Source organism: Chionomys nivalis, chromosome 21 (genome assembly GCF_950005125.1).
Source record: "Chionomys nivalis chromosome 21, mChiNiv1.1, whole genome shotgun sequence".
NCBI classification, from domain to species: domain Eukaryota; kingdom Metazoa; phylum Chordata; class Mammalia; order Rodentia; family Cricetidae; genus Chionomys; species Chionomys nivalis.
The window spans coordinates 41,354,605-41,378,975 of record NC_080106.1 but is presented as its reverse complement, the minus strand read 5'-3'; the positions used below and the strand labels follow the sequence as shown (position 1 = coordinate 41,378,975).

Sequence of the window (24,371 nt, the reverse complement as noted above, 5' to 3'; positions counted from 1 at the left end):
AACATTGATTTGTTTCTCATACACAGAGCCTAAAGGTAATTTTAGGCCTCCTTAAAAATGCGTTTTTATGACCAGGGATGGAGGTGCATGCGCTTAATCCCATGACATGGATCTCTGTGAATTCCAGGATAACAAGAGTTGCATGGTGTGACTCTGTCTGAAAATAGTATAATAATAATAACAACAACAACAACATTGTGGGCAGGCAAGATGGCTCAGCAGGTAGAGGTGCTTGCTACTAAGCTCGAGGACCTGAGTTCGATACCCGGAATCAATATGGAGAAAGGAGAGAACCATCTCAAGTTGACCTCAGACCTCCTCCACACTCACGGCACTTGACACAGAGACACACAATGAATAAGTCACATTGTATTTTGGAACACAATTTTGTACAGGAAATAATGTTGATGTGTGATTTTTTTTTTTAATTTATTATCTTGTTGTGTATGGTGTGCCGGGAGAGGACCCACAAGCCACAGTGCTGTTTCGGAGGCAAGAGGACAGCTCTCTGGAGTTCCAGAGCATTTTGGCGGTCTTGCCAGCGCTGTCATGGACTTTTCCACAAGTGGCGTTGTAAGGTTGCATTTGTATGTTTAGATCAGGAATGTCAGTGTGGGGTCATAGGTCACTGAGTTGGGGATGGGTGCTGGGTTGAGCACAAGACAGAAGCAGAATTCCCACCCACGTGAAAGTCTCCACCCAATGAGAACACACATTAAAAAGAGATTTGGGGCAGGGGATGGCTCAGTCCCTAAAATGCTTGCCTTGAAAGCAGGGACACCTGGGTTCAACCCCAGAACCCACATCAAACCGGACAGAGCAGAACACTTGTAATCCCAGCACTGGTGACAAGAGACTCGCTGGCCAGTCAGTCTCACCTAATCGCTGGGTCCAGGCCAGTGAGAGACCCGATCTCAAAGGAGGTGCAGGGTTCCTGAGGATGCTCCCTCAGGTCTCTGGGTTCCACACAAATGTCACCCACACAGAGACAAACATGCACAGAAGTGAGCACAGACACATTCGCACAGAAACAAAGGGAGTTCCAGGACGGGTCAGCAAAGGGGCTTGCTGCCAAGCCTGACCTGAGTTTGATCCCCAGGATCGCACTGTGGCCCATGTGTGACCCCTTCCATACAGTAAGTTAATTAATTTACTAATGCAAATTTTAAAAATTTAAAACACACATTGGAAAAAAAAATTCTATTCTGAGAGAATAACGGAGCTGTAGAGATGAAGCCCAGGCTTGGCCCACCCTGACACAGTAGAGCGCGGTCGAGGAAGGCTTCTCAGAGGAGATGACATTGAGTGAGCTGAAGGCTTGCGTTGCAAAGGTGCCTCTTCAGCAGTACCACTGGCTAGTATAGTGGCCGAACTTCAAAGGCACTGGGGATGATTGGGGGTGCAATGGGGAGGGGGCTTGTGCATACACACCCTTCTAATCTCACCCACAGCACCAATTCTCCTCTGGAACTCTGGGCCCTGAGGGTGGGTGGCTCTACCAGATGACACCTCCTCCTTGCCAGGTTCTCTGAGGAAGGACCCTGCTGTGCACATCCACGGTTATCCCACACCGATGGGCATGCTCCTGGGGATAATTACAGGAACAAAGATAGGAATGACCGACTCCCAGCTCCTCACTCCCTAGGCCATTCCATGCTTGAATAACAGGACGCTCATTCACAAGACAGATTGTCACCGGCCCCCACCTGCTGTTGTACAGTCCCTTACCCAGTTAGGGAGCTTTGTAATGCCATTTTAAAGCGTGTTTCCGATGTCTGGCCCGAACACACTTTTGTTTGTAATGACTGCTATTTCTGTTTCCATTTGCAGACCCACCTGCCCGTGTCCTTTGAGAAGGTGTTGATTGCAATGTCTGATTTCTTTTATGCTTTCAGTCAGTTGGCCTTAAGATCTGTCAGCCTGTCTGTCTGTCTTTCCTTCTTCCTCCTCCTCCTTTCTTTCTTTCTTTATTTATTTATTTATTTATTTATTGTCACACGTGGTCTCATTGTGTAACCCTGACTGACCTGGGTTTCACAAAGATCTAAATGCCTTTGCCTCCCAGATTCTGGAATTTAAGGTGTGAGCCACCAGGTCTGGATTTCCCTTTTTATTATTATTATTATATTTGTTAGGGAATGGAGAGATACCTCAGAGAATTAAGAGCACTGACTGCTCTTGCAGAGGGCCATGGTTCAATTCCCAGTGCCCACATGGCAGCTCACAGCCATCTGTAAGTCCAGGGAAATCTGACATCCTCTTCTGACCTCCCCCAGCTACATATGGTGCACTTACATACATGCAGACAAAATGCTCATACACGTCATGTAAAAATAAGTCTGTCCAGATGTAGTGGCGCATGCCTTTAATCCCAGCACTCAGGAGACAGAGGCAGATGGATTTCTATGAGTTTGAGGCCAGCCTGGTCTACCTAGAGTTCCAGGTCAGCCAAGGCTACATGGTAAGACCTTGTCTCAAAAATATTTTGTATAGTATGTGTGTTCACGTGCATGTGTAGACGTGCATGTCAGCATACACGTGTGGAAGCCAGAAGACAGCTTGTGGAAGTAGGTTCTGTCTTTCTCTCATGTGGGCCCTAGATTTCCAACTCGGCGAGAACCTTTACCTGCTGAGCCGCCTTGCAGGCCCCGCTCTTTGCTTTGTTTGATCTTAGTAGGCAAGCATTTTGGTGATGTTGTTGTGTACTTGAGACCTTGTGAGCTAGACGGATGCCCACTCTTAGCGAGCTTCTGGTCCTCTTCATCCTTCGTTCTGACAAACATGAAAAAGTGATCCAACCCCATGCTGACGAGGATGGGGGGAGACTGACACCCTTGGACACTCCTTAGTGGGGGCATCAATCTGTAATGTTCCTGATTTATTTATGATATATCACTTGGCATTATTTAATTATAGATTAATTAATTAATAAGATCAATTCCTTGACTTACTGTTCATGCAGCTTTTATTTATTTGCTTACTTGGCTTTGCAGAGCTGAGGGCACAGCCCAGTGAGTGCCTAAGGGGCCTGCTCCCCTGCTCAGCTCCACCTGTGGCCTCTTTACCGACTGTTAGTTCTTCAGAAGTGTCTTATTCTCTTGTGCAGGAGGCATGCATCCCAGTGGCTCAAGCAGTGCTGCTTACTGGCTTGCTCCCTCTGGCTTGCTTTCTCCCCCCCCCACCCCGACCACCTGCCCAGCGGTGGCAACACCCGCAGTGGTCTGGGCCCCTCCCTCGCACACCAGTCTCCCACAGGCTTGCCTACAGGCCGGTCTCACGGAGGTATTTTCTCAATTAAGATTCCCTCTTCCCAGATAGATCAAGGTTTGAGTCAAGTTGACAGAAGCCACCCAGCACATCCCTCTAGGCCCCAACTCATAAAGTGTTCACCCCCTCCCATTTACGCTAGAGGCTGGAGACACGTAAGAGGCAAACCGTAACAGTAATACACGTGGTGACTGCTCAAGCTAGCCATCCTGCGGGGTAGACACGCTTCAGAACCACCTACAGAGGCTGCAGATGGCACAACAGGGAAATCGCTCACTGCCCCTGTGAGACTCTGGTGGTTCCATTCCCAGCACCCATATAGGGCAGTTCACAACACCCTAGTTCCGGGGTACCTGACATCCTCTGCTGGTCTACGTGGATGGGTACACACACACACAAACCATCGTGGCAAGTAGTTTAAAAAGTACAGTTGTGCAATCCACCAGCTTATCTGCGATTTGTGTCTACTTGTATTAAATGTAATTGTTTTTATAAAAATAATTAATCATAAATGGTAGGGGCCATGACTCAGTAATAGGGTGTTCACCTACTGTGTTCACCTACTGTGTGTGCCTGCTGTGTGCAAGGCCCTGAGAAAGAAAGAGAATGGAGAGTATGGAGCACGAGAGAAAGAGGAAGCCTCTGTAGGTAGAAGTTCCAATCGGTTATTACACTCGGGGCCTGGAGAGATACTCAGTGGGTTAAAACCTCTGAGTCCAGTTCCCACACTCGCATCCACTGGTGATGCTAGTCCTTTCCTGGCCTCATGAGCATCTGGATTCACATGGCACACGTGCGCGCGTGCACACACTTACACACACACCATGAGAACGCTTTTAAAAAATTATTATATTCCATTTAGACTTTTTAAATGTTGGTGTTTGTGGTGTGTGTATCCGTGTTTGCAGGTGTGTGTCCTGCTTGCATGTAGAGGCCAGGGAGGACCATGTGGAGGCCAGGGAGGACTGTGTGGAGGCCAGGGAGGACCGTGTGGAGGCCAGGGAGGACCATGTGGAGGCCAGGGAGGACCGTGTGGAGGCCAGGGAGGACCGTGTGGAGGCCAGGGAGGACCATGTGGAGGCCAGGGAGGACCGTGTGGAGGCCAGGGAGGACACCGGGTCCTGGTCTAGCCCTCACCTACCTGTTCACGTCTATGTGGGTGACATTTGTGTGGAGTCCGGAGGAGAGCCTGAGGGAGCATCCTCAGGAACCCTGCACCTCCTTTGAGATCGGGTCTCTCATGGCCTGGACCCAGCGATTAGGCGAGACTGGCTGGCCAGTGAGTCTGCTGTCACCAGCGCTGGGATTACAAGTGTTCTGCTCTGTCCGGTTTGATGTGGGTTCTGGGCTTGAACCCAGGTCTTTGAGGTTTTGAAACAAGCGCTTCCTGACTGAGCCATTCCTGTTTAATGCGTGTTCTCCTTGAATGGCCGCTTTCACATGCGTGGGAATTCTGCCTCTGTCTTGTCCCCAGCTCAGGGCCTAATAAGAGCCCATGACCCCTCAGTTCTCCAGTGACCCTCAGCTGAGTACTCCTGATCTGAACATCTAAAGTGCACCGAACCCTAAACAGCCACTCCATGCTGCAAGTGGGCAGTCCCTGTGGATCCCTTGGGACCCAGCATCCTGCCAGCCCTCTTCCTGGAGGCCTTTGGAGCATGTAGCTCCCACAGGGGACTTGCAGCACAGCTCAGCTCCATCCGGTCCTCTCCTGTGACCCCCTGCCGATGGCCTCCTCACCAAGAGCCATCCTGAGTCTCACTTTCTCCGTCCTTTCCTTCGCAGGGTCTCCTTTTGCCAGAGCCAGCATTAAAAGTGCCAAGCTGGAGAACTCAACTTTTTTTCACAAAAAGGAGAGAAGGATGCGTTTCTACATCCGCCGCATGGTCAAAACTCAGGCCTTCTACTGGACCGTGCTCAGTCTGGTAGCCCTCAACACGCTATGCGTCGCCATTGTCCACTACAACCAGCCCGAGTGGCTCTCCGACTTCCTCTGTGAGTGCCGCTCTCTGCCCGCCTCTGCTCCTCCTTCGGCCCTTCCCCAGCCCGCCCCTGCCTAGGACCAGTGACCATTTCTGCAGCTGAAACGGGGGCCTCGCAGCCGCTGCCACAAGTGCAGCCGCCTTAGACTGGTGTGAGACCTGAGGCGGCTGAGCAAAGACATAGCTTGGCAGGGTCGAGGGCATGATGCCACCTGCTCTGGCTTAGCTCTGGGCAGAAGCTCAAGGGGAGTGACATGGGGGCGGAAGGAGTATGTGCCGGAGCCTGTTCTCACACCTGCAGCCAGGAAGCCAAGACGAGACACACAGTCGAGCAGACATCCAAAAGAGAAAAAGACAGGACCCGGCTGGATGGCTCATTGGTAAAGGTTCAGGTGTCAAGCCTGGAACTCACCTGGTAGAAAGAGAAAGGATTCCCACCAAACCTCTGACTTCACAGGAGCACTGCGGCATGGGCATGTACACACACACACACACGCACACACACACTTACACGCACACACAGGCACATACATACATGCACAAAGCACAAAGTAGTAAAAACAGAAAAGAGAGGCTGGCGGAGGTAGATCTGAATGCAAAGACAGACAGACTTAGAGTAAGACAGACGGACAACGAGGCACACTCCCACGAAGCTTTTAAGGCCCCAATCTGTCTGGTACTGTTCCCACTCTGTAGTGCAGCCTTCTGTGACATGAACCATTGAAAGGGACACAGAACATAGCCAGGCTTGCCCAGCCCATCTTTCTCACAGTCCTGAGAATCCACAGCTACTGTTTCTAAGTGAGATACAGGAATACAGACAGAGTGCAGATGGAGGAGATAAGAGACAGGGACCAAAAGAGGCACATAGAGACCGTGGCTTGTGTTTAACCCTGAAATCGCTGCTCAGAATGTCCGTGAGATGTGCGCTTTCAGGTTGGGAACCTTCAAACCACAGAGCGTCTTGCTAGTGACCCCTCTGCCCTGGCTGTCCTGTAGACAGCGACCCCCTCTGCTGTCCTGCACTGCAGCGACCCCCTCTGCCCCTTTCTTCTCTTCTCTTCTTCGCAGTGCTAGCATTAGAATTAACACACAGTAGGCAGGGGTTCTACCACTGAGCCATGACCGCAACCCCACCCTGGGGGATTCTAGGCCCCTGGCCCCTACCTCCTTCCTTGTTCACTCTCCTCTCCTCTGCCTGCTCCTTTTGCCTTCCCTTTGTCTGGAATGGGCCCTTTAGAACAAATGTGAGCCTGCCTTAGTTCCTCAGAGGATGCAGGACCCTCTACCCATTTCAGCATTGCCTAAACTGGGCATGGGCACTGGAAGGCGGGAGCCCCCAGGACTGAACAAACTCTAAGGATAACCAACAGAAGAGAGTGTGGGCCTGACAGGGATGTGGATGGCCTGGCTCTCCCCTGGAGGCCCCTTGAGAACTACTAACTCTTTCATGCCTACTGGCTGCCTCCTCCTGGAGCTATTGGCCTTCTGACCTGTTTCCTGCCTTTGCTCAGAAGTAGCCTAGGACAGCTCTAAGGGATGGTCATGCCTCTGACCTAGAAAGGCCTGAATTCTAATCTAAGGGACTATTTTCTTGGACTGTCGTGGTCGCCAGGCCTGCTGTCTGGCCCCACAGGACACCCCAAGGGGACTGTCCTTCCTTCACCTGACCGCTTCCAAGCTGCGTCATTGCCTTGGTCCCTCTGGAGCTGTGTGATGCAGGCTCTTCGCCTCCCGTCAGGACCTCTTGATCGCCACTATTTTTACTCACCTAGTTCCCTCCACTAATCATTTTGCAGTCTGTCCTGGTTAAGGAGACAGGGGATTAGAACTTCCTGCCCGGAGGCCTTGGTGTCTGTAGACATCTTTTAGTTAGCCCCATTTTCCAGTTAATGAAAACAGAGACAGAGAGGCAAAGGAACTTTTCCCAGGTCACACAGCTTGTAAGGGACGCATCCAGGATTTCTGTTCCTAAGTCCAAACTGTGTCTGATGGAAGTCCTACCCCCTAAGCCGGTTCAGGCTATCGGCCATCAATCAGAGGTTTTCAGTCCTAAGGTGTTCTGTAAGGATCAAGAATGACACGGTGTGAATCTTAAGATGCAGTTTCAGAGAAATCCAGACCAGAGCAAGTGAGCACCCTTGGGATTGATGACATGTGCTTCTGGGTCTCAGGATCTCTCCTTAGAGGGTGGGTCTGACCATCCTGAGAGTCTCCTGGTCCCTCCAATGTTGCCTGTCACCAGCTCCCTTGTTTCCATGGTAACGAGGGAGCAAGCGGCTCAGAGATGTCCGGAGCCCCCCCTGCTGGATCTCAGAGGGACCAGATATAGGCAGATCTCTTTCTCTAGCTGCTCTGTCCCAGACACTCAAGGGTTTCTCCTGAAAACAAGGAGTTTTAGAAAATCCTACAAATCAAAGGAAGTTAGGACAAGAAATCACAATGAGGGTTTTTTGGTAATCGATTCAAACCACCCCTTTAAAGCAGGGCCTAGCTAGGGCTCTTGATGATCCTCTTTGCCAATCCACACTACTGTAACATAACACCAGAGGCTGGGTGATTGAACATCAACAGACAGTTCCTTTCTTGAACTCCTGGAGCCTGGGAAGTTTCCATGCGGCATTCAGGGAGACTTGGTTGTCTGCTGGAAAGCTGTCTCTGCTCCCAGTGCTGTGTCCTCTGAAAGGGGGACTACCATGTCCCCATGAGAGGCCAGAAGACGAACTCCCACATCAAGACCCATTAGGGCACATGGAGTGCTGTTGACAGAACTCTGGGGCCTGATGCCCCTTCGGCCACTGCACACTGTTCTGACAACTTCATACCCCATGGGAGCTGCTCCCTGGGGGATTGATTACTGTTTCAGAGGCCAGGTGTGGTGGCACAGGCCTTCAATCCCAACACTTGGGGAGGCAGAGGCATGCAGATCTCTGTGAGCTTGGGGCCAGTCTGGTCTAAATAGGAATGCCAAGACTACGTAGTGAGACCCTGTCTCAAAAAAAAAAAAAAAAAATCACTGATTTCCAAAGGGAAGCACAGGCATGCAAACCTTGGCAATCGTCAGGCAGAATTAGCTCTGAGGTCTGTGGGAACTGCTCTAAATCCCCAGTCTGTCCTTTCTTTCCACCTCCTTTCCCACTTGCTCCTTCATTTGTTTATTGCAGTGCTGGAATGGAACCCAAGGCTTTATCCATGCTAGGTTAGTGCCTACCACTGAGCCATACCCCGCTGACTTGCTGGAGGATTCTAGGCCGGCTTCCTGTGGCTGATCCAAAGCCTCTGCCTCTCAGTGTCTAGTTTAAACAGGCTTTCCACACATGGCTATACCCGAAACCCAGCTAGTCACTTAGTAAATGTAATAAGGCACGCAGGAATCCATCAGTGAACACAAAACTAGGTCCGTAGCAATATCCTATACCCAGCCTTCCTCATCAAACCAGGGCAAAGACTATGAGAAACTGAAGCCAATGGGAAAGAATCCTTGCGTAGCTATCCTTGGCCATGTTACACAGAGTATCCTCTCTACCTCCCTGCATGCCGGGGAGACATGGGAGAAAAAGCAGAGGCTTGGGGCCTTCCCCGTGGCCTAACCTACTGCTCTTTCTTTTCCTTCCAGACTATGCAGAATTCATTTTCTTAGGACTCTTTATGTCCGAAATGTTTATAAAAATGTACGGGCTTGGGACGCGGCCTTACTTCCACTCTTCCTTCAATTGCTTTGACTGTGGGGTGAGTACCGCATTCTCTCAGGCTCTCCTTCGGGATCTTACTGGCAGTAGCTGATACCCAGGGACTTCATATGAAAGTGGAGGGATCCATGTGCGGCTCATGACTTCAGCCCTGGACCTGAGGGTAGCCTCAGCTGTCCAGTGGTTGGAATCAGGAGGCTGGACGTGAGGTGAGGTGAAAGGAGGGGGCACCAAGGACACACAGCTGCTGTCATCGTAGGTAGGGACAGTTAAGCTGTCTTAGTAGAAGTGGGGAACCCAGCAGTTCTGCGGTGAACATGGAAAGAATGGAAAACTCAAGGCAGTTGGGCAATGGTGACGCACACCTTCAATCCCAGCACTGGGGAGGCAGAGGCAAGTGAATCTCTGAGTTCAAGACCAGCCTGGTCTACAGAGCAAGCTCCAGAACAGCCAGAGCTACACAGAGAAACCCTATCTCCAAAAACTCAAGGCCAAACATGGTAAGCGGACCCTTTAATCCCAGCTCTTATGAGGTAGAGATTCTGTCTATCTCAAGATCAAGAAGAGTTCAAGACCATTCTGAGCATCACAGACATCAAAGGTTACGTATCACCTAATTCCATTTCTGTGAAGTGGCCAGGGAGGCAGACCCACAGACAGGAAGCAGATCAGAGATCCTCAGTGCTTCGGCTCAGGAGGGAAAAGATGCATAGGGCATCTCTGGGGCTGCAGGGCGGCCTGGGCAGGAGGGGAACACTGCATGGGCATCTCTGGGGCTGCAGGGCGGCCTGGACAGACAATAGGCTCTTGTGGATGCCTCTGTGTACCCGGAGGGTTAATTTTATAGTGTGTGCTTCGTGGCCGTGTGTGTGTGTGTGTGTGTGTGTGTGAGAGAGAGAGAGAGAGAGAGAGAGAGAGAGAGAGAGAGAGAGAGAGAAAGTGTGTGTGTGAGAGAGAATGAGAGAGAGAGAGAGAGAGAGAGAGAGAGAGAGAGAGAGAGAGAGAGTTTGAAACAGTGTTTCTTTGTAGCCCAGGCTGGCCTCCAAATTCCAGTGATCCTCCTGCCTCAGCCTTCAAGTGCTGGGATATCGGGCATATGTGACCTTTTAATAAATAGAAACATAGAGGAAAAAGATGACTTTGGGCACCATCTGTTAGTCTCTGTGACGAAATACCTGACAGATGCCCAGGCATGCTGGTGGGTGCTTTTAATCCCAGCGCTTGGAGGCAGAGGAAGACAGACCTCTGAGTTGGAGGACAGCCTGGTCTACGGAGTGAGCTCCAAGACAGCCAGGGCTACACAGGAAAACCCTGTCTCAAAAACAAAACATACAAATAAAACCTGACAGAAATAACCTAAAGGAGGAGGGAATTTTGAGCCCTGGTGATATCCTCCAGCCAGGTCCTACCTCGTAAGGACAGCCTCACAGGCTTCCTATAAGCCTAACCCTAACCTGCGGAGACTTCCCGATAGAGGCCACTATGTTCCCTGAGGGGTGGACCTGGTTCAGGCCCTGGAAATGGGTGGGAGTCCTGAGGTCAACCATGACCTTGAGACTAGGTTCTCTGTTGCAGGTCATCATTGGGAGCATCTTTGAAGTCATCTGGGCTGTCATAAAACCTGGTACATCCTTTGGAATTAGCGTGTTACGAGCTCTCAGGTTATTGCGTATTTTCAAAGTCACAAAGTAAGTTTTGAGGTTTCTTAGCCCTCTGATGAGGGGATGAGGAGGGCACCCTGCCTAGCGTGCATACCCTGCTCTGATCCCCACCTTGGCTTCTGTCGGCAGGTACTGGGCATCTCTCAGAAACCTGGTTGTCTCCCTCCTCAACTCCATGAAGTCCATCATAAGTCTGTTGTTCCTCCTCTTCCTGTTCATTGTTGTCTTTGCCCTCTTGGGGATGCAGCTGTTTGGTGGCCAGTAAGTACTGCCTGACATCTGAACATCCCACCCAGGACTCTTGCTCAGCTTCCATGACACACCCACCACCACCCGACTCCTGCAAGCCAACCTCATCCTGTGACTTGCCCTCAGGATACAAATGGTCATCTAGGGCAGTTTGAGCTTCTGGGTACCAAATACAGTATCTTCCTGGGGAACAGATACTCTACACATTACCATTGGAACCAGAAACTGAACCAAGCCTTCAGAGCGGAAGGGCTAACACGAAATGTCCTTGCTGTCCACAGGTTTAATTTTGATGAGGGGACTCCTCCCACCAACTTCGACACCTTCCCAGCAGCAATAATGACTGTGTTTCAGGTATGAACTTCCTCAGCCCGATGCGGGCCCCTAACCACAGGGCAAGGGGCTGTCCAGCAGCCCAGGAGCATCTCTGAATTCCTTTATTTCTTCCCTTTTCCGACTGTTTTGGAATGCTTGTTTTTATTGTTGCTGGAGATGCAGCTCAGTGTTAAAGCATCTATTCAGCACCTAAGAAGCCCTGGATTCCAGCCCAAGTACAGACATATACACTCACGTGCACACACGCGCATGCACACACACACAGGAGAGGATAGCTTGTCACTTGTACGTCCCAAGAGAGTGCAGGATGCCCTACAGGACCACATAGGACAGTACCAAGGCCAGCTGGGGTACTGAAGAGCCTTGCTTGTGGTTTTCATGAGCGAGTAAAGAGGAGCGTCTGCCCCTGCAGTAGCGACTCTGACAGCTGTCAGGGTAAGCTGTTCTATATCAGAGCAATGGCCAGATTCTTCCCCATCTCTAGGAATTGGCTTCCCCAGGGCAAAACCATCCCTCCAGGGTCTGCAGGGCTCCAGCTACTTACGTATCAATACAACCAGTAAAGCTGGCTGGGCATGATGCACACTGGACTGTAACCCCAGGACTTGAGGTTGGGGCAAGAGGAAGTAGAAGTTCGTCATTTTCAGTTCCTAATGAACTTGGGGTCAGTCTGGGCTACATAAAACACTGTTGAAAAAAGAAAGGAGGGGAGGAAGGAGAGGAGTGGAGAAGAAAAGCAAAAAGGAAAGAGAACCTGAGGTAGTAACACACACCTGTAATCCCAGGCTGTGAGGCCCCGCCCACAACGAAAGGGAAAGACCTGGTTAATGTATCCGCTCGTCTTGGAAGCAAGTGTCTCCAAATCTTCCAGGATAAGGAGGCTTGCATCTTCTTGGGGCACCTACACTAAGGCTTAGGGACTGGCTGATCAGAAATCTCTAGGTTTATTCAAATTTGTTTTTTTCTTTGGGAGAGAAAGGGAGTGTATAGAAGATGTGGCCTCCATCCTTCCTTTTCAAGGCAGGCCCGAGAGAGGGCAGCTGTGAAGAACGTCCCAAGCCAGAAAATGGATGATTGACAGGCCAAGCTCCAGGGGGATGCAGTCCCCCGGGGGCACAGGGCATTGTCTGCAGACAGTGTTGATGGTCATACCTAGTTGTGTGGGCGAATGACAGTGGCATCTGGTTGTTGGAGGCCAGTGATGTTCAGCGTTGGGCAGGGCACAGGTTGGTCCTCCCAGAGAACAATGTACCCCCTACTAACAGTGCCAGGCTGAGAAGCCTAGTCACAGCACAGGAACATTCTAGAATTCTTCCCCATTTCCTTCATTCTCAAAGAGACTATGGATAGAAGGAGGGAAACTGGGGTTTTGTTTTCTTTTTAAAAGACACAAGCCTGGGTATGGTGATGTGTTCCCAGTGTTTGGGAAGCAGAAGCAGGTGGGTCTCTGTCAGTTTGAGGCCAGCCTGGTCTATATAGTAAGACCCCCAACTCAAAAAATTAAAAGATCCATGGACGGATGAGATGCCTCAGTAGGTAAGGGTGTTTGTTGCCAAGCCTGACAAGTTGGGTTTGATCTCTGAGACTTGCATGGTGGAAGGAGAGAACTGACTTCATGTTGTCTTCTGACCTCCACACTAGCACTGTGGCATATGTGTGAGCGTGCACACACATACTAAAAGATACATAGGTGTAACTTAAGTTTGAAAATGGCCTAGGCTCTCAAAGAAAAGAGGAAAAGAGGGAGGGAGGGAGGGAGGGAGGGAGGGAGGGAGGGAGGGAGGGAGGGAGGGAGGGAGGGAGGGAAGGAAGGAAGGAAGGAAGGAAGGAAGGAAGGAAGGAAGGAAGGAAAAAAATGAGCCATTAATAGCATGTACTGCTCAGAGCGCCCAAGTTCAGTTCCCAGCACCCATGTCAGTGGCTCACAACCACCTTTAAGTCCAGCTCCAAGGAATCTGATGCCCTCTTCTAGCCTCTGAAGGCATCTCCATTTGTGCACAAACCCACACACAGACACACACCACATACACATCATTATGTGTATGTCTTTGAAGAGAGAGCTTTTTAAAGGCTGTGGGATGATTATCTACCTAGGGTGGGAATTGTGGCACGGCAGTGTTGACAGTGTGCATGGCCCTGGGGCCCAGCACATCATACACCCCAGAGCATCACAGCTGTATGTAAGATGCTATGCACCATTGTCCCTCTCTCCCCACGGCTCTTCGTGGGGGCTTCTCCGCTTCCCTCCCTGGCCTCTAGTCGGCTAGTCCATCCACTAGGGCAACCTGAGTTTTCAGCCTGAGCGAGATTGTGGTGTATCTGTCTTTCTGTGCTGAACTTCTATGAACTCACATCACACCCTCAAGTTTTTCAAGCATTTGAGCACTGCTCAGGTATCTTTTTGGCGCCAGATACGGTGGCACATGCCTGTCATCCCAGCACTGAGGTGGGGGAAGCAAGAGGATCAGATATTCAAAGTCATCCTTACTTATTTGGGAAGTTTGAAGGCAACTAGCTACACAAAACCCTACCTTACACACGCACACACGCGCACATGCACAAGCGCACACGAGAAAGCCTGGTACCCCCTGTGCCTCCTCCATGCTCATCAGAGGGACTGTCACCTTTTGCTCCAGCTGTTTGCTGCCCGTGTGTGACCTGCCTTTGTACGTTGCCACAGGAACAGTCCTGGGTGGGCGCACACCTTAGCTCCCTCACCTCACAAGGCTGAAACCCAAAATGTCCACAGTGGAATCTTGCTCCATAAATTACCCTTTTGTGTGACAGGGTCTAATGTAGCCCAGGCTAGCCTCATGCTAGCTATAGAGCTAAGGCTGGCCTTGAATTCCTCATCTTCGTGCCTCTGCCTCCCCAGCACTGAGATGACAGGCTTGTGTCACATGCCTGGTCTATGCAATCCTGGGGCTAGAATCCCAGGTTTCGGCCAGGCAGTGGTGGCACATACCTTTAATCCCAGCACTCATGAGGCAGAGGCAGGTGGATCTCTGTGAGTTCAAGGCCGGCCTGGTCTACAAAGTGAGTTTCAGGACAGCCAGAGCTACACAGAGAAACCCTGTCTTGAAAAGGAAAAAAAAAGGAAGAAAGAAAAGGACCCCAGGGTTTATACATACTAGGCAAGTATTCTGTTACTGAGCTGTGTCCCCAGACCTCTCTCGCTCTCTTTCTCCTTCTTACACTAGTAGGAATCCCACATCATACAGCTCACAGGTCCAGATGACGAGCTAGGCAAGGACTCTGCCACTGAGCTACATCCCCAGGACTCCTGCCATTTAAAAGTATTGTTTGTCTGTCTGTCTATTTGAGACAGGGTCAAATACCAACTCACTGGAAGCTGAGCCTGTGCCCTGACCCGTGCAGCCCAGAGCAAACCTTTGTGTCATGTCAGAGAAGACAGGATTACAGCAAGCCATGAGGCACCCAAGTCCCCTATTTCCCACAGCCAAGTTGAGAGCCCCCAGTTACAGGCACAGAGATGGGAGTTCATATGAGGTCGATGAAGACCTTGGGCTGACAGATCATGGCTGCAGCTGTGGCTCCAACGAGCTGCTGGCTGAGAGGGGTTTGGCTGTGTGTCTGTCCCTGTCTTTCAGATTCTGACGGGCGAAGATTGGAATGAGGTCATGTATGATGGGATCAAGTCTCAGGGGGGTGTGCAAGGCGGCATGGTGTTCTCCATCTACTTCATCGTCCTCACCCTCTTTGGGAACTGTATCCTTCATGGGGACCAGGGACAGACTGGGTGTGGGTGGAGGAGGAGGGACCCAGATGCCCAGGCTCTGGGCAGTGCTCCCATCGGCTGCTTTCCCTGACTTGACATACAGACACCCTGCTGAATGTGTTCTTGGCCATCGCAGTGGACAACCTGGCCAATGCCCAGGAGCTCACCAAGGTGGAGGACACAGTAACCACCTGCTCATGGCAGATCATGACAGCAGGGGGCGGAGGGGTGTGGAGACGGGCGGAGTCAGGGCTCTTGCTGGGGATGGGAGCATTGGGCGCTTCTCCTGAAGCAATGCCATCCCTGATCAAGACAGTTTACAGCCCAGAAGGGGAAGGGGATAGCAAGGTGGCTACTGAGGACAGATAGCAAGCTGCATCCAAGGGCTTGAGGAATAAGGAGTTCCAGGGTAATGGGCACCACTACCAAGCAGAGGACGGGCCAAGGAGTGACTTGATAAGGCCGCAGATAGAGCTGGACCTCTGGAAATGCAGAACCATGGCAAGGTTCAGATACAGTGGCCAGGAATCTACTTCCCACTGCGCCCTCCCTCTGGCTTCCATATGGAGCCTGCTAAGGACAGTTGATGGGAGGCCAAGAGACAAGATGCTCTCAGGTCAGCTGCCTGGGAGGACAGAAAATGGGGCTGAGGGCATATTTACCACCTGTGACCATGTGCTGAGGGGCTGGCCAGATGAAATTCCCGCAGGCTGGCCTTCAAGAGACAACAGTAAAGAACTGTGGTGCTTTGGGTGCCACGCACCACTCCCGTCTCCCTTTGGAGAGTCAGAAAGGCAAACTCCCTTGTCCAAGATAGTATGACGGCTACAGCCACTACATAAAGCATTGTGCAGCCAGCATGGTGGTGCAATCCTCTGAGCACAGCACTGAGGCAGGAGGATTGCAAGTTTAAGAATAGTCTGTACTACATAGCAAGAGCCTGTCTTCCTTCCCCCAAAAAGGGGTGTGTGTGTGTATGTGTGTGTGTGTGTGTGCATACACACACACATACATATACATATATCTTCACATATCTTCACTCCACAGTGGGAGTGGGAAAACTGAGGCCAGGGAGGGTAGATGCATGTATTATACACTAGGAACTGGGAGAGCAAAGACAGAACCCTGCAAAGGACAGAGGAGAAGAGATGGGACAGGGAGAATGTCAAAGCGGAAGAAAAGCCACGTGGGTGAGATGAAGCCCAGGTCTTCATTCATACTCAGTGACAGTGAATTATCTGGGGTATCATGTGCCCTTCAAGGCAGCCTAGGAGGTAATACTGCTTTCAGCAATGCATCTCATGGCCCCCAGTGGGCCAGCCCGTGAACAAGACTGCCAGGATACGCACTACGCAAAGGAAACTGGACAGGGTGATGCGTGGAGGCTGTGCGCTCAGAGACAGGTGCATCCGCCTGGGGGAAGAGACCTCAGGGGTGATGCTTTGTGGGACCTCGACCTGGGTGTCAGGACAGAGGCATCTTCTTTGTGGTCATATCTGGCTCTGCAAAATTAATAACCACACAGCGCTTGCAGGCAGGCTCTTCCCTGAAGCTCTCGTAGTTTCAGCTTCACGGTCTCATCCCCAGTGCCTCAGAACTCAGACACTGGGGCTACAGAGGTAGGACTGCCAACCCTCCATCTGTTGACCCTGGCAGGAGGGAGGGAGGGAGGATTTCCCGGCCCCACCTCCATCAGGGAAAAGCGGAAGTCTCCCACCCCAGGCGCGAAGCCAAGAGTTCAGCCACCATAACGCTGGCTGGCATGTGTCACCACAGGCCCATCCAGCCGAGAGCTCATCCAAGATACAGGAGGCTAGCATGGGCTCCAAAGTGAAGGTGGCCATTCCCCTACACACCCCATCTTCCCCTTCTGTTGTACATGTTCCACACAGGTGTAATCCTCAAGCAGGGGAAGGCACCTGGAGCCCCCGTTTATGTACGCCATTCCTCAGCCAGTAATCACGTACTGAGTGCCTGCAGTGAGCACAGCCCTGGCCTAGAAGCCAGGGTCGTAGCAATGCATGACACTAAGATACCTGACCTCTTAGCGCAGGAATCCAGGCTGTGGAGACAGGCCAGGAATCAGACACATTTGTAAAACCACAGTTCACCAGAAAAGTGAAGCGGGGTGAATCAGAGAGTCCTAGAAGTTCAGGCGATGAAGAGAAGACACAGAGAAGCTGAGAGACCTGTTGAAGGTCACATTAGCAATACGTGGAAAGGCTGGGATTTGAACCCTGCTGTCTGAATCTGAAACATGTGGTCTTCTCCACTGTATACACGATGCTTAAACCTGAATTGCTCCATGCCCTCCCAGGAGCTTGCAGAAAATGCAGATTCCGGGAGGCAACCCTGGGTGTGCTTTTTCAGTGTTGTTGAGGCAGATGCTTCCAGGACCTGGTTCTAAGCTATGCTAGGCATGGTGCCTGGAGAGGGGACACCCCACCTCCTTGTCACTGACAGATTTTAAGGTGGAGGTTACTCCTGGACCCAGAAGATCTCAGAAGATGGGATTAGCCACCCTGTAGCCCTACCCCAGGGCTCCTATTCTTGGTGGGTCTATATATATTCCCTTGAGACAGGGTCTCACTTTATAGCCCTGACTGTTCTAGAACTTGCTCTGTAGACCAGGCTGGCCTTGAACTCATAGCGATCTTCCAGCCTCTGTCTCCTGAGTGCTGTGATTAAAGGCGTGCACCAGCACATCCAGCCTTTGATGGTCTATCTAGGCCATGGACTTAAGCATAGAGCCCGCCCCTCTCCCCATCTTCCCACAGGCTGACGATAGATCTTAAGGACCCCAGCAGCTGCCTTCCCCCCACTGTTGACAGTTGTATAAGCTGTGGCTCTGCCTTTGGGGTACCTGATCTTTAAGGGTGCTGGTTCAGAGCATTTAAACAACCTGAAAAGCACAGAACACCCACAGGCTCAGGACTAGGGGTACAGCTCCCTGACAGCTCTGTTCCAGCTGCCACAAAGCCTCAGGGTCCATCCCCAGCACCAAAAAAAAAAAAAAATATATATATATATATATATATATATATATATATATATATATATGGAAAAGACAGTAGGAGGAGCCTGTTATTCCAGCACTGGGGAGTGCTGAGCCAGAATGATCTCAGGTTTCAGACGAGCAGGGCCACAAAGGGTTAATGGGCTAGAGAGCCAGCCTGTACACAAGGGGTACATTTCACCACCCAGTCTGACTGGGGGCCTTAGTTCCAGTTGGTTAAGGCCCAGGCAGAACTTGTTTCTCAGTACTGCAGATTTTGTCCCCGCTGGCAGCAAGGTGGGGAGTGAGCCCCAGGCCTGTTCTTGTGCACAGGAATCCCGTTTACTTCCTAGGATGAACAAGAAGAGGAGGAGGCAGCCAACCAGAAACTGGCACTACAGAAAGCCAAGGAGGTAGCAGAAGTGAGTCCCCTGTCTGCGGCCAACATGTCTATAGCTGTGTAAGTGTCCCCAAGTCTCGGGTGCCACTCAGGCAAGGATGTGGGGAGGGTCAGGGCTGAGCCTGGGAGAGGCTGGGAAAGCAGCATTCATGTGGGGCGGGGCGGGCACTTCCGTGTGGCTGCTCAGTCCAGGAGACGACAAATAAGCGAGATGAGTGAGTAAACTGCACACTGTGGAGCTCCAGGAAGCAGCTGGGAAGGGCCAGTGGGTGAGGAATTCGAGCCCTGCCACCCTCTGTGCCCCGTGTGTGCACCCCAGGCCAGGGCTCTGCCACCGAGCTTCACTCCGTCCCCCAAAGCTGTGACTTTATAGCCAGGTGTGGTGGCACACACCTCACTCTGGAGGCAGAGACAGGCAGATATGTGTGAGTTCAAGGACAGCTGGGTCCAGACTAGACACAGTAGGATCCTGATCCAGAAAACAAACTTGTTAGGCAAGGCCTCGGTTAGAAGGAAACAAAACTCAAAAGAAGTGAGAGAGCCAGTGAGAGAGGGAAGGCTCTGAGGCAGGGGTGTTTCAGAATGGGAAAGAGCGGTGAGGAGACAGATGGGGAGGGGAGCAGAGTAGGATAAGTCTTGAGGGCCACCGAGCAAACTTGGGTTCTGGATCCTGAGAGCCAAAGAGGGTTCTTGAGCAGTGCAGGGTCCAGACCAGACTCTGCTGCTCACAGGTACCTCTGGTTATTCTTGGGGTAACAGACTGTGGGTTGGGGATGGTTATGTGGGCTGAAGGTCAGAATCAAGACCCTGGGCTGGCCATACAAAAGAGGACCAAGCAGGATGGTGGGTGCAGCTGTGTTCATGCCATTTTCTAAAGGTGGGGCAGACATTTCGCCGGTGGGTCAGAGGCAGTTACAGTGAAAGTGTCTTCCTTTAAGGGAGGTTCCCAAACACCCACATTCAAAACCACACCCCTGCTGGCGGCCAAGGGAAGTGGCTATGGCAGGGCAGGCTTCCATAGTGCCAATGCTACCCCAAAGGCAGGCACAACCAACTGCTTTCCTCCAGAGCTACCCACAACCCCTCCCTGCACACCCCAGCTGCCCACAACCCCTACCTGTGCACCCCAACTGCCCACAGCCCCTCCCTGCACACCCCAACTGCCCACAGCCCCTCTCTACACACCCCAGCTGCCCCAAACCCTTCCCTGCACACCCCAGCTGCCCACAACCCCTCCCTGCACACCCCAACTGCCCCAAACCCCTCCCTGCACACCCCAACTGCCCACAACCCATACCTGTACACCCCAGCTGCCCACAACCCCTCCCTGTACACCCCAACTGCCCACAACCCCTACTTGTACACCCCAGCTGCCCACAACCCCTACCTGTACACCCCAGCTGCCCACAACCCCTACCTGTACACCCCAGCTGCCCACAACCGTACCTGTACACCCCAGCTGCCCACAACCCTACCTGCACACCCCAGCTGCCCACAGTCCCTGCCTGCACACACCAGCTGCCCACACCTCTACCTGCACACCCCAGCTGCCCACAGCCCCTGCCTGCACACCCCAGCTGCCCACAGCCCCTGCCTGCACACCCCAGATGCCCACAGCCCCTACCTGCACACACCAGCTGCCCACAACCCCTCCCTGCACACCCCAGCTGCCCACAAACCGTACCTGTACACCCCAGCTGCCCACAGCCCCTGCCTGCACACCTCAGCTGCCCACACCTCTACCTGCGCACCCCAGCTGCCCACAACTTGAAGAAAAGGATCAAACATTGACTTTATGTACTATTATTTAAATTATTTATGTATTCATTCATTGATTCATTCTGGCACTGGGGATGGAACCCAGGGACTCACACGTGGTAGGCAGCCAGGCCTTCACCAGTGAGTCACACACCCAGTCCCTCTCTGGTAGAATCTAGGCAGGAGCACTCCTGCTGAGACAGCTGGAGCCTGTGGTGAGGCAGGGCATTTTAATGAAGCCCATAATGGAACCAGACTGCTCAGCTCACGGTGCTGGAGAAGAAGAGAAGGGAGGTGCCAATACGTCCTTCAGATGTAGGCTCTAAATAACCTTCCTCCAAGTAGACCCTGCCTCCTAAAGTTTCTGACATTCCTCATCAGTGCACAGGGCTATGAGCCCATCAACAGACCAATCACACCAGCCTTCCCAGCAGTGGAGAAGCGGAGGTGGGAAACTGACCCCTACTCAGCAATCCAAAAGAAAGGGCCATTAAGTAAAGGCCCCATACCTGAATTCAGTCCCTAGGAGCTTACACAGTGGAAGAAGAGAACCGACTGCAGATAGTTGTTCTCTAACTATCACACACTTGCCGTGGCCAGGGCACACTCACATACAAATGCATATACATCAATTTATAAAGTTGAAAGAACCCTGGGATCCGACCACCTTCATACACAGCCGCACAGCACGGCAAGCAGCCCCCTTTGTGCCTTGCAGGAAGGAGCAGCAGAAGAACCAGAAGCCCGCCAAGTCGGTGTGGGAGCAGCGCACCAGCGAGATGCGCAAGCAGAACCTGCTGGCCAGCCGCGAGGCGCTGTACGGGGACGCGGCTGAGCGCTGGCCCACCGCCTACGCGCGCCCGCTGCGGCCCGACGTCAAGACGCACCTGGACCGGCCACTCGTGGTGGACCCGCAGGAGAACCGCAACAACAACACCAACAAGAGCCGCGCGCCCGACGCGCTGCGCCCGACCGCGCGACCCCGCGAGAGCGCGCGCGAGCCCGACGCGCGGCGCGCCTGGGCCGGGAGCCCTGAGCGCGCGCCTGGCCGGGAAGGCCCGTATGGCCGCGAGAGCGAGCCGCAGCAGCGCGAGCACGTGCCGCCACGCGAGCACGCGCCCTGGGACGCGGACGCCGAGCACGTCAAGGCCGGGGACGCGCCCCGCCGCCACGTGCACCGGCCTGGGGCGGACGGGGAGCCTCGCCGTCACCGCGCTCGCCGCCGGCCCGGGGACGAACCCGAAGACAGGCCGGAGCGCAGGCCTCGTCCCCGCGATGCCACCAGGCCGGCTCGTGCTGCCGACGGCGATGGCGACGACGGGGAGCGCAGGCGGCGACATCGACACGGGCCGCCAGCCCACGACGACAGGGAACGCAGGCACCGGCGCAGGAAGTGAGTGGGCTCCGGGAGGGATGTGCCCAGTTGGACTTCACTCCAGGCGGGGCTGAGAAGTTTCCCCAGTAGCTAGGGTGACAGTCACCAGGCCCAGAAAACCGTAAGCCGTGGGGATGTACCCAGCGGCCACAGCCGGGGTTAGCAGATGGGGAAGCAGATGTAGTTGTGTGCTGGGATGAACCCAGGGTCTCATATACAAGAGTTCACAACAGAGCTATGCCCCTCAGTGAAGGATTTTAGGTTGGCACTCTACAGCAGAGCCAGCCTGTCACAGGGGAATTCTAGGCTAGCGTTCTTTCACTGAGCTACATACACCCCAGCTCCTCACTGGAGGACTCTAGGCCGGCCCCCTACTGCTGAGTCACTCCCTCAGTCCTTCACTGCAGGATTCTAGGCAGGGACTCTACTACTGAACTACATCCCAGCCCAGCATTATATATAAAAAGTCTAGGGTCCTGCCGTCTTGGCTTCCAAAACGGCTAGAGGCATTGTGCATTTTACACAGGCCCTAAGGAGAGCCCATAGTCTCCACCAGATTCATGTAGATTTTTCATTTCTTGCTGTTTACTCTTGAATTAGTGTGTTCTTTTTTGGTTTTTCGAGACAGGGTTTCTGTAGCTTTGGAGCCTGTCCTGGAACTAGCTCTTGTAGACCAGGCTGGTCTCGAATTCACAGAGATCCGCCTGCCTCTGCCTCCCCAGTGCTGGGATTAAAGGCGTGCGCCACCACCGCCCGGTGAATTAGTGTGTTCTTGGCATCAGTGTTCTCACCTGATGATCGAACTCCCCAGAAATGACCGAGTCGTTGCTAGAATTAAATGAGTCACCTCTGCCAGGGGCTCACATGGGCACTAATGTGTGCAAAGCGTCTGCGACTGTTATTTTGCCAGTCCTTTGCTTACTTGATGGGGGAGAGGAGGTCTGATCTCTCAGACAGCACCCCACCAGTAGCTGATTTTTCTTATCTTTCTCGTAACATTTTGTAATATTTCACGGAAGACCATAAAGGGACTCTCTGTAGAGAGCCCAGGGACTTCTGTGTTGATAGCGACATCTGTTATAAAATATTGTCCTCAAGTCAAGTGTGGTGTCATTCCTATAATCCCAGTACTTGGGAAGTAGGGCAGAAGGATCTGGACTTCAAGGCCAGCCGTGGCTACATAGTGAGTTTGAGACTACTCTGTGCTACATCCATAATAATAATAATTTAATGTCCTCTTGATCCTTCTTCATATTGCTATGAGAGCATCACACTGGATTCTTGAAGGGTGTACAAAATCTGACCCCAGCCTATGGGAAAGGGGCATTTGTACAACCTGCCAGAGTCAGCTTTCTCTTCTGCTGTGTGAGTCCTGAGGTGTCAGGTGTCTTACTAGCCTGTGTGACATAGCTTATGACTGGGTGGGACTCAGGCTTCAATGAAGCCATGAGACTATGACCCTAAAGGAGCCCAGTGCAGGTCCCAGGACCGCATACTGAGTCGTGGGGTTCTCAACCAAATGAGTTTAGACAAGAGTCTGTAGACAAAAATCACTACCAGGAAGGTCGGGGGGGGGGGGGGTCACAAGTTCAGGTCAGCCTGGGATACACAGGGAAATCCTGTATGGGGGGGCGGGGAGAGGTGAGAGGGTTGGGTGAGGAGAAGGAGGGAAGACTCCTTCTGGAGGGCTGGCCCTGGTCATGGATACCGACTCGCACTCTTCCCACTCCTAGTGCCCACAGCACCCCTCGGTTATATCACTACCTCTGTCTGCACGGTGCTCCCTTAAACACCATTGTTCCAAATCATTCTTTCCCTAGAGTTTTCTCTCCTGGGTGTTTCCCTCTGCTCAGTGAAATGTGAGAAGGGTCAGCTGTATTCTAGCCCAGACTGAACTCCATCCAGTAGCTACAGGTGGTAAGGGCCTACAGAGTTGGTTTTATCCATTTACACTGCTATAACCAAATGCCTAAGATTGGTTACTCATTTAGCAAGAGTGGAAGTTTATCCAGCTTCCTGTTCTGGAGGCTGCAGAGTCACAGGGCACACCAGCACTCTGAGGACTTGTTGCTGCATCCAAACATGATAAGGGACTCCCATAGTGACCCAGGGCTGTCATGCCTGTTCTAGTCTCTTCTTTCTCTCAGAATGCCACTCACCCATCATGGGGACCCTGCCCTTGAGGCCTTATCTAGCCCCACTTACCTCCAAATACCATCATCAGACAAATTTAGGGATTCGGTTTCTCAGTAGATGGCGCAAACACATTACAACCATAGCAGAGACATTCTGAGAAACGTGACCAAGATGGGCCAGACCACAAGAAGAGCAGCCAGAGAAATGGAGCATTTCGAGTAAGAACGGTACATGTTAAGGCCCTGGAATCACTCGGAGGACAGCCAGCTTACAGGATATGAGGAAAGGGGGCAAAGGGCCAGAGATGGGCTAGTAGGACTCTGGGTCCCTTAAGAGGGTAAGGAGGAACCAAAGATGTGAGGAGGGGCTTTGTCCCTGTATTGTGTCTGCTGCTGCTGTACCAAAAGAGGCAGAGTGATGAGGACAGAATGGCTGACCCTAAAAATGTTCCAGGAGGAGGGTTTTCTGTTTTCTGAGATAGGACCTCACTGTAACTGGTCCTCCTGCTTGCTGGGATTACAGACATATACCACATCAAGGTTTATTTGGTGCTGGTGATGGAACCCAAGGCTTTGTTCACCACACTAGGCAAGCACCCTTATTAACTGAGCTGCGCCCTATCCCTGCAGGAGGAGTTTTTGAAAGTCTCTAAATGTCGAAAGTCAGTCATACCATGAGCAGAACCTGGGGCTGCAGTGCAGGGACTCTTAATACGCCTGCCCATCCCTGCCTGGCTGTGTGACTTTCAATATGTCACTTTACTTTTCTGGTCCCCATTTCTTCA

At 52.2% G+C, this 24,371-nt stretch overlaps 1 protein-coding gene across 8 annotated transcripts in view; it reads left to right on the top strand.

Annotated features, from left to right (window-relative positions):
* The window catches only part of Cacna1a (calcium voltage-gated channel subunit alpha1 A), a 289,933-nt gene that overhangs the window by 185,408 nt on the left and 80,154 nt on the right, over nucleotides 1-24,371 (top strand). For all 8 annotated transcript variants that reach the window (XM_057754012.1, XM_057754011.1, XM_057754008.1 and 5 more), the window contains exons 13-21: nucleotides 5,053-5,262; nucleotides 8,866-8,978; nucleotides 10,514-10,626; nucleotides 10,729-10,860; nucleotides 11,130-11,202; nucleotides 14,796-14,913; nucleotides 15,027-15,094; nucleotides 18,272-18,378; nucleotides 20,795-21,469. In XM_057754012.1, coding sequence (XP_057609995.1) covers nucleotides 5,053-5,262; nucleotides 8,866-8,978; nucleotides 10,514-10,626; nucleotides 10,729-10,860; nucleotides 11,130-11,202; nucleotides 14,796-14,913; nucleotides 15,027-15,094; nucleotides 18,272-18,378; nucleotides 20,795-21,469 — 1,609 coding nt within the window. The remainder of the gene's footprint in view (nucleotides 1-5,052; nucleotides 5,263-8,865; nucleotides 8,979-10,513; nucleotides 10,627-10,728; nucleotides 10,861-11,129; nucleotides 11,203-14,795; nucleotides 14,914-15,026; nucleotides 15,095-18,271; nucleotides 18,379-20,794; nucleotides 21,470-24,371) is intronic.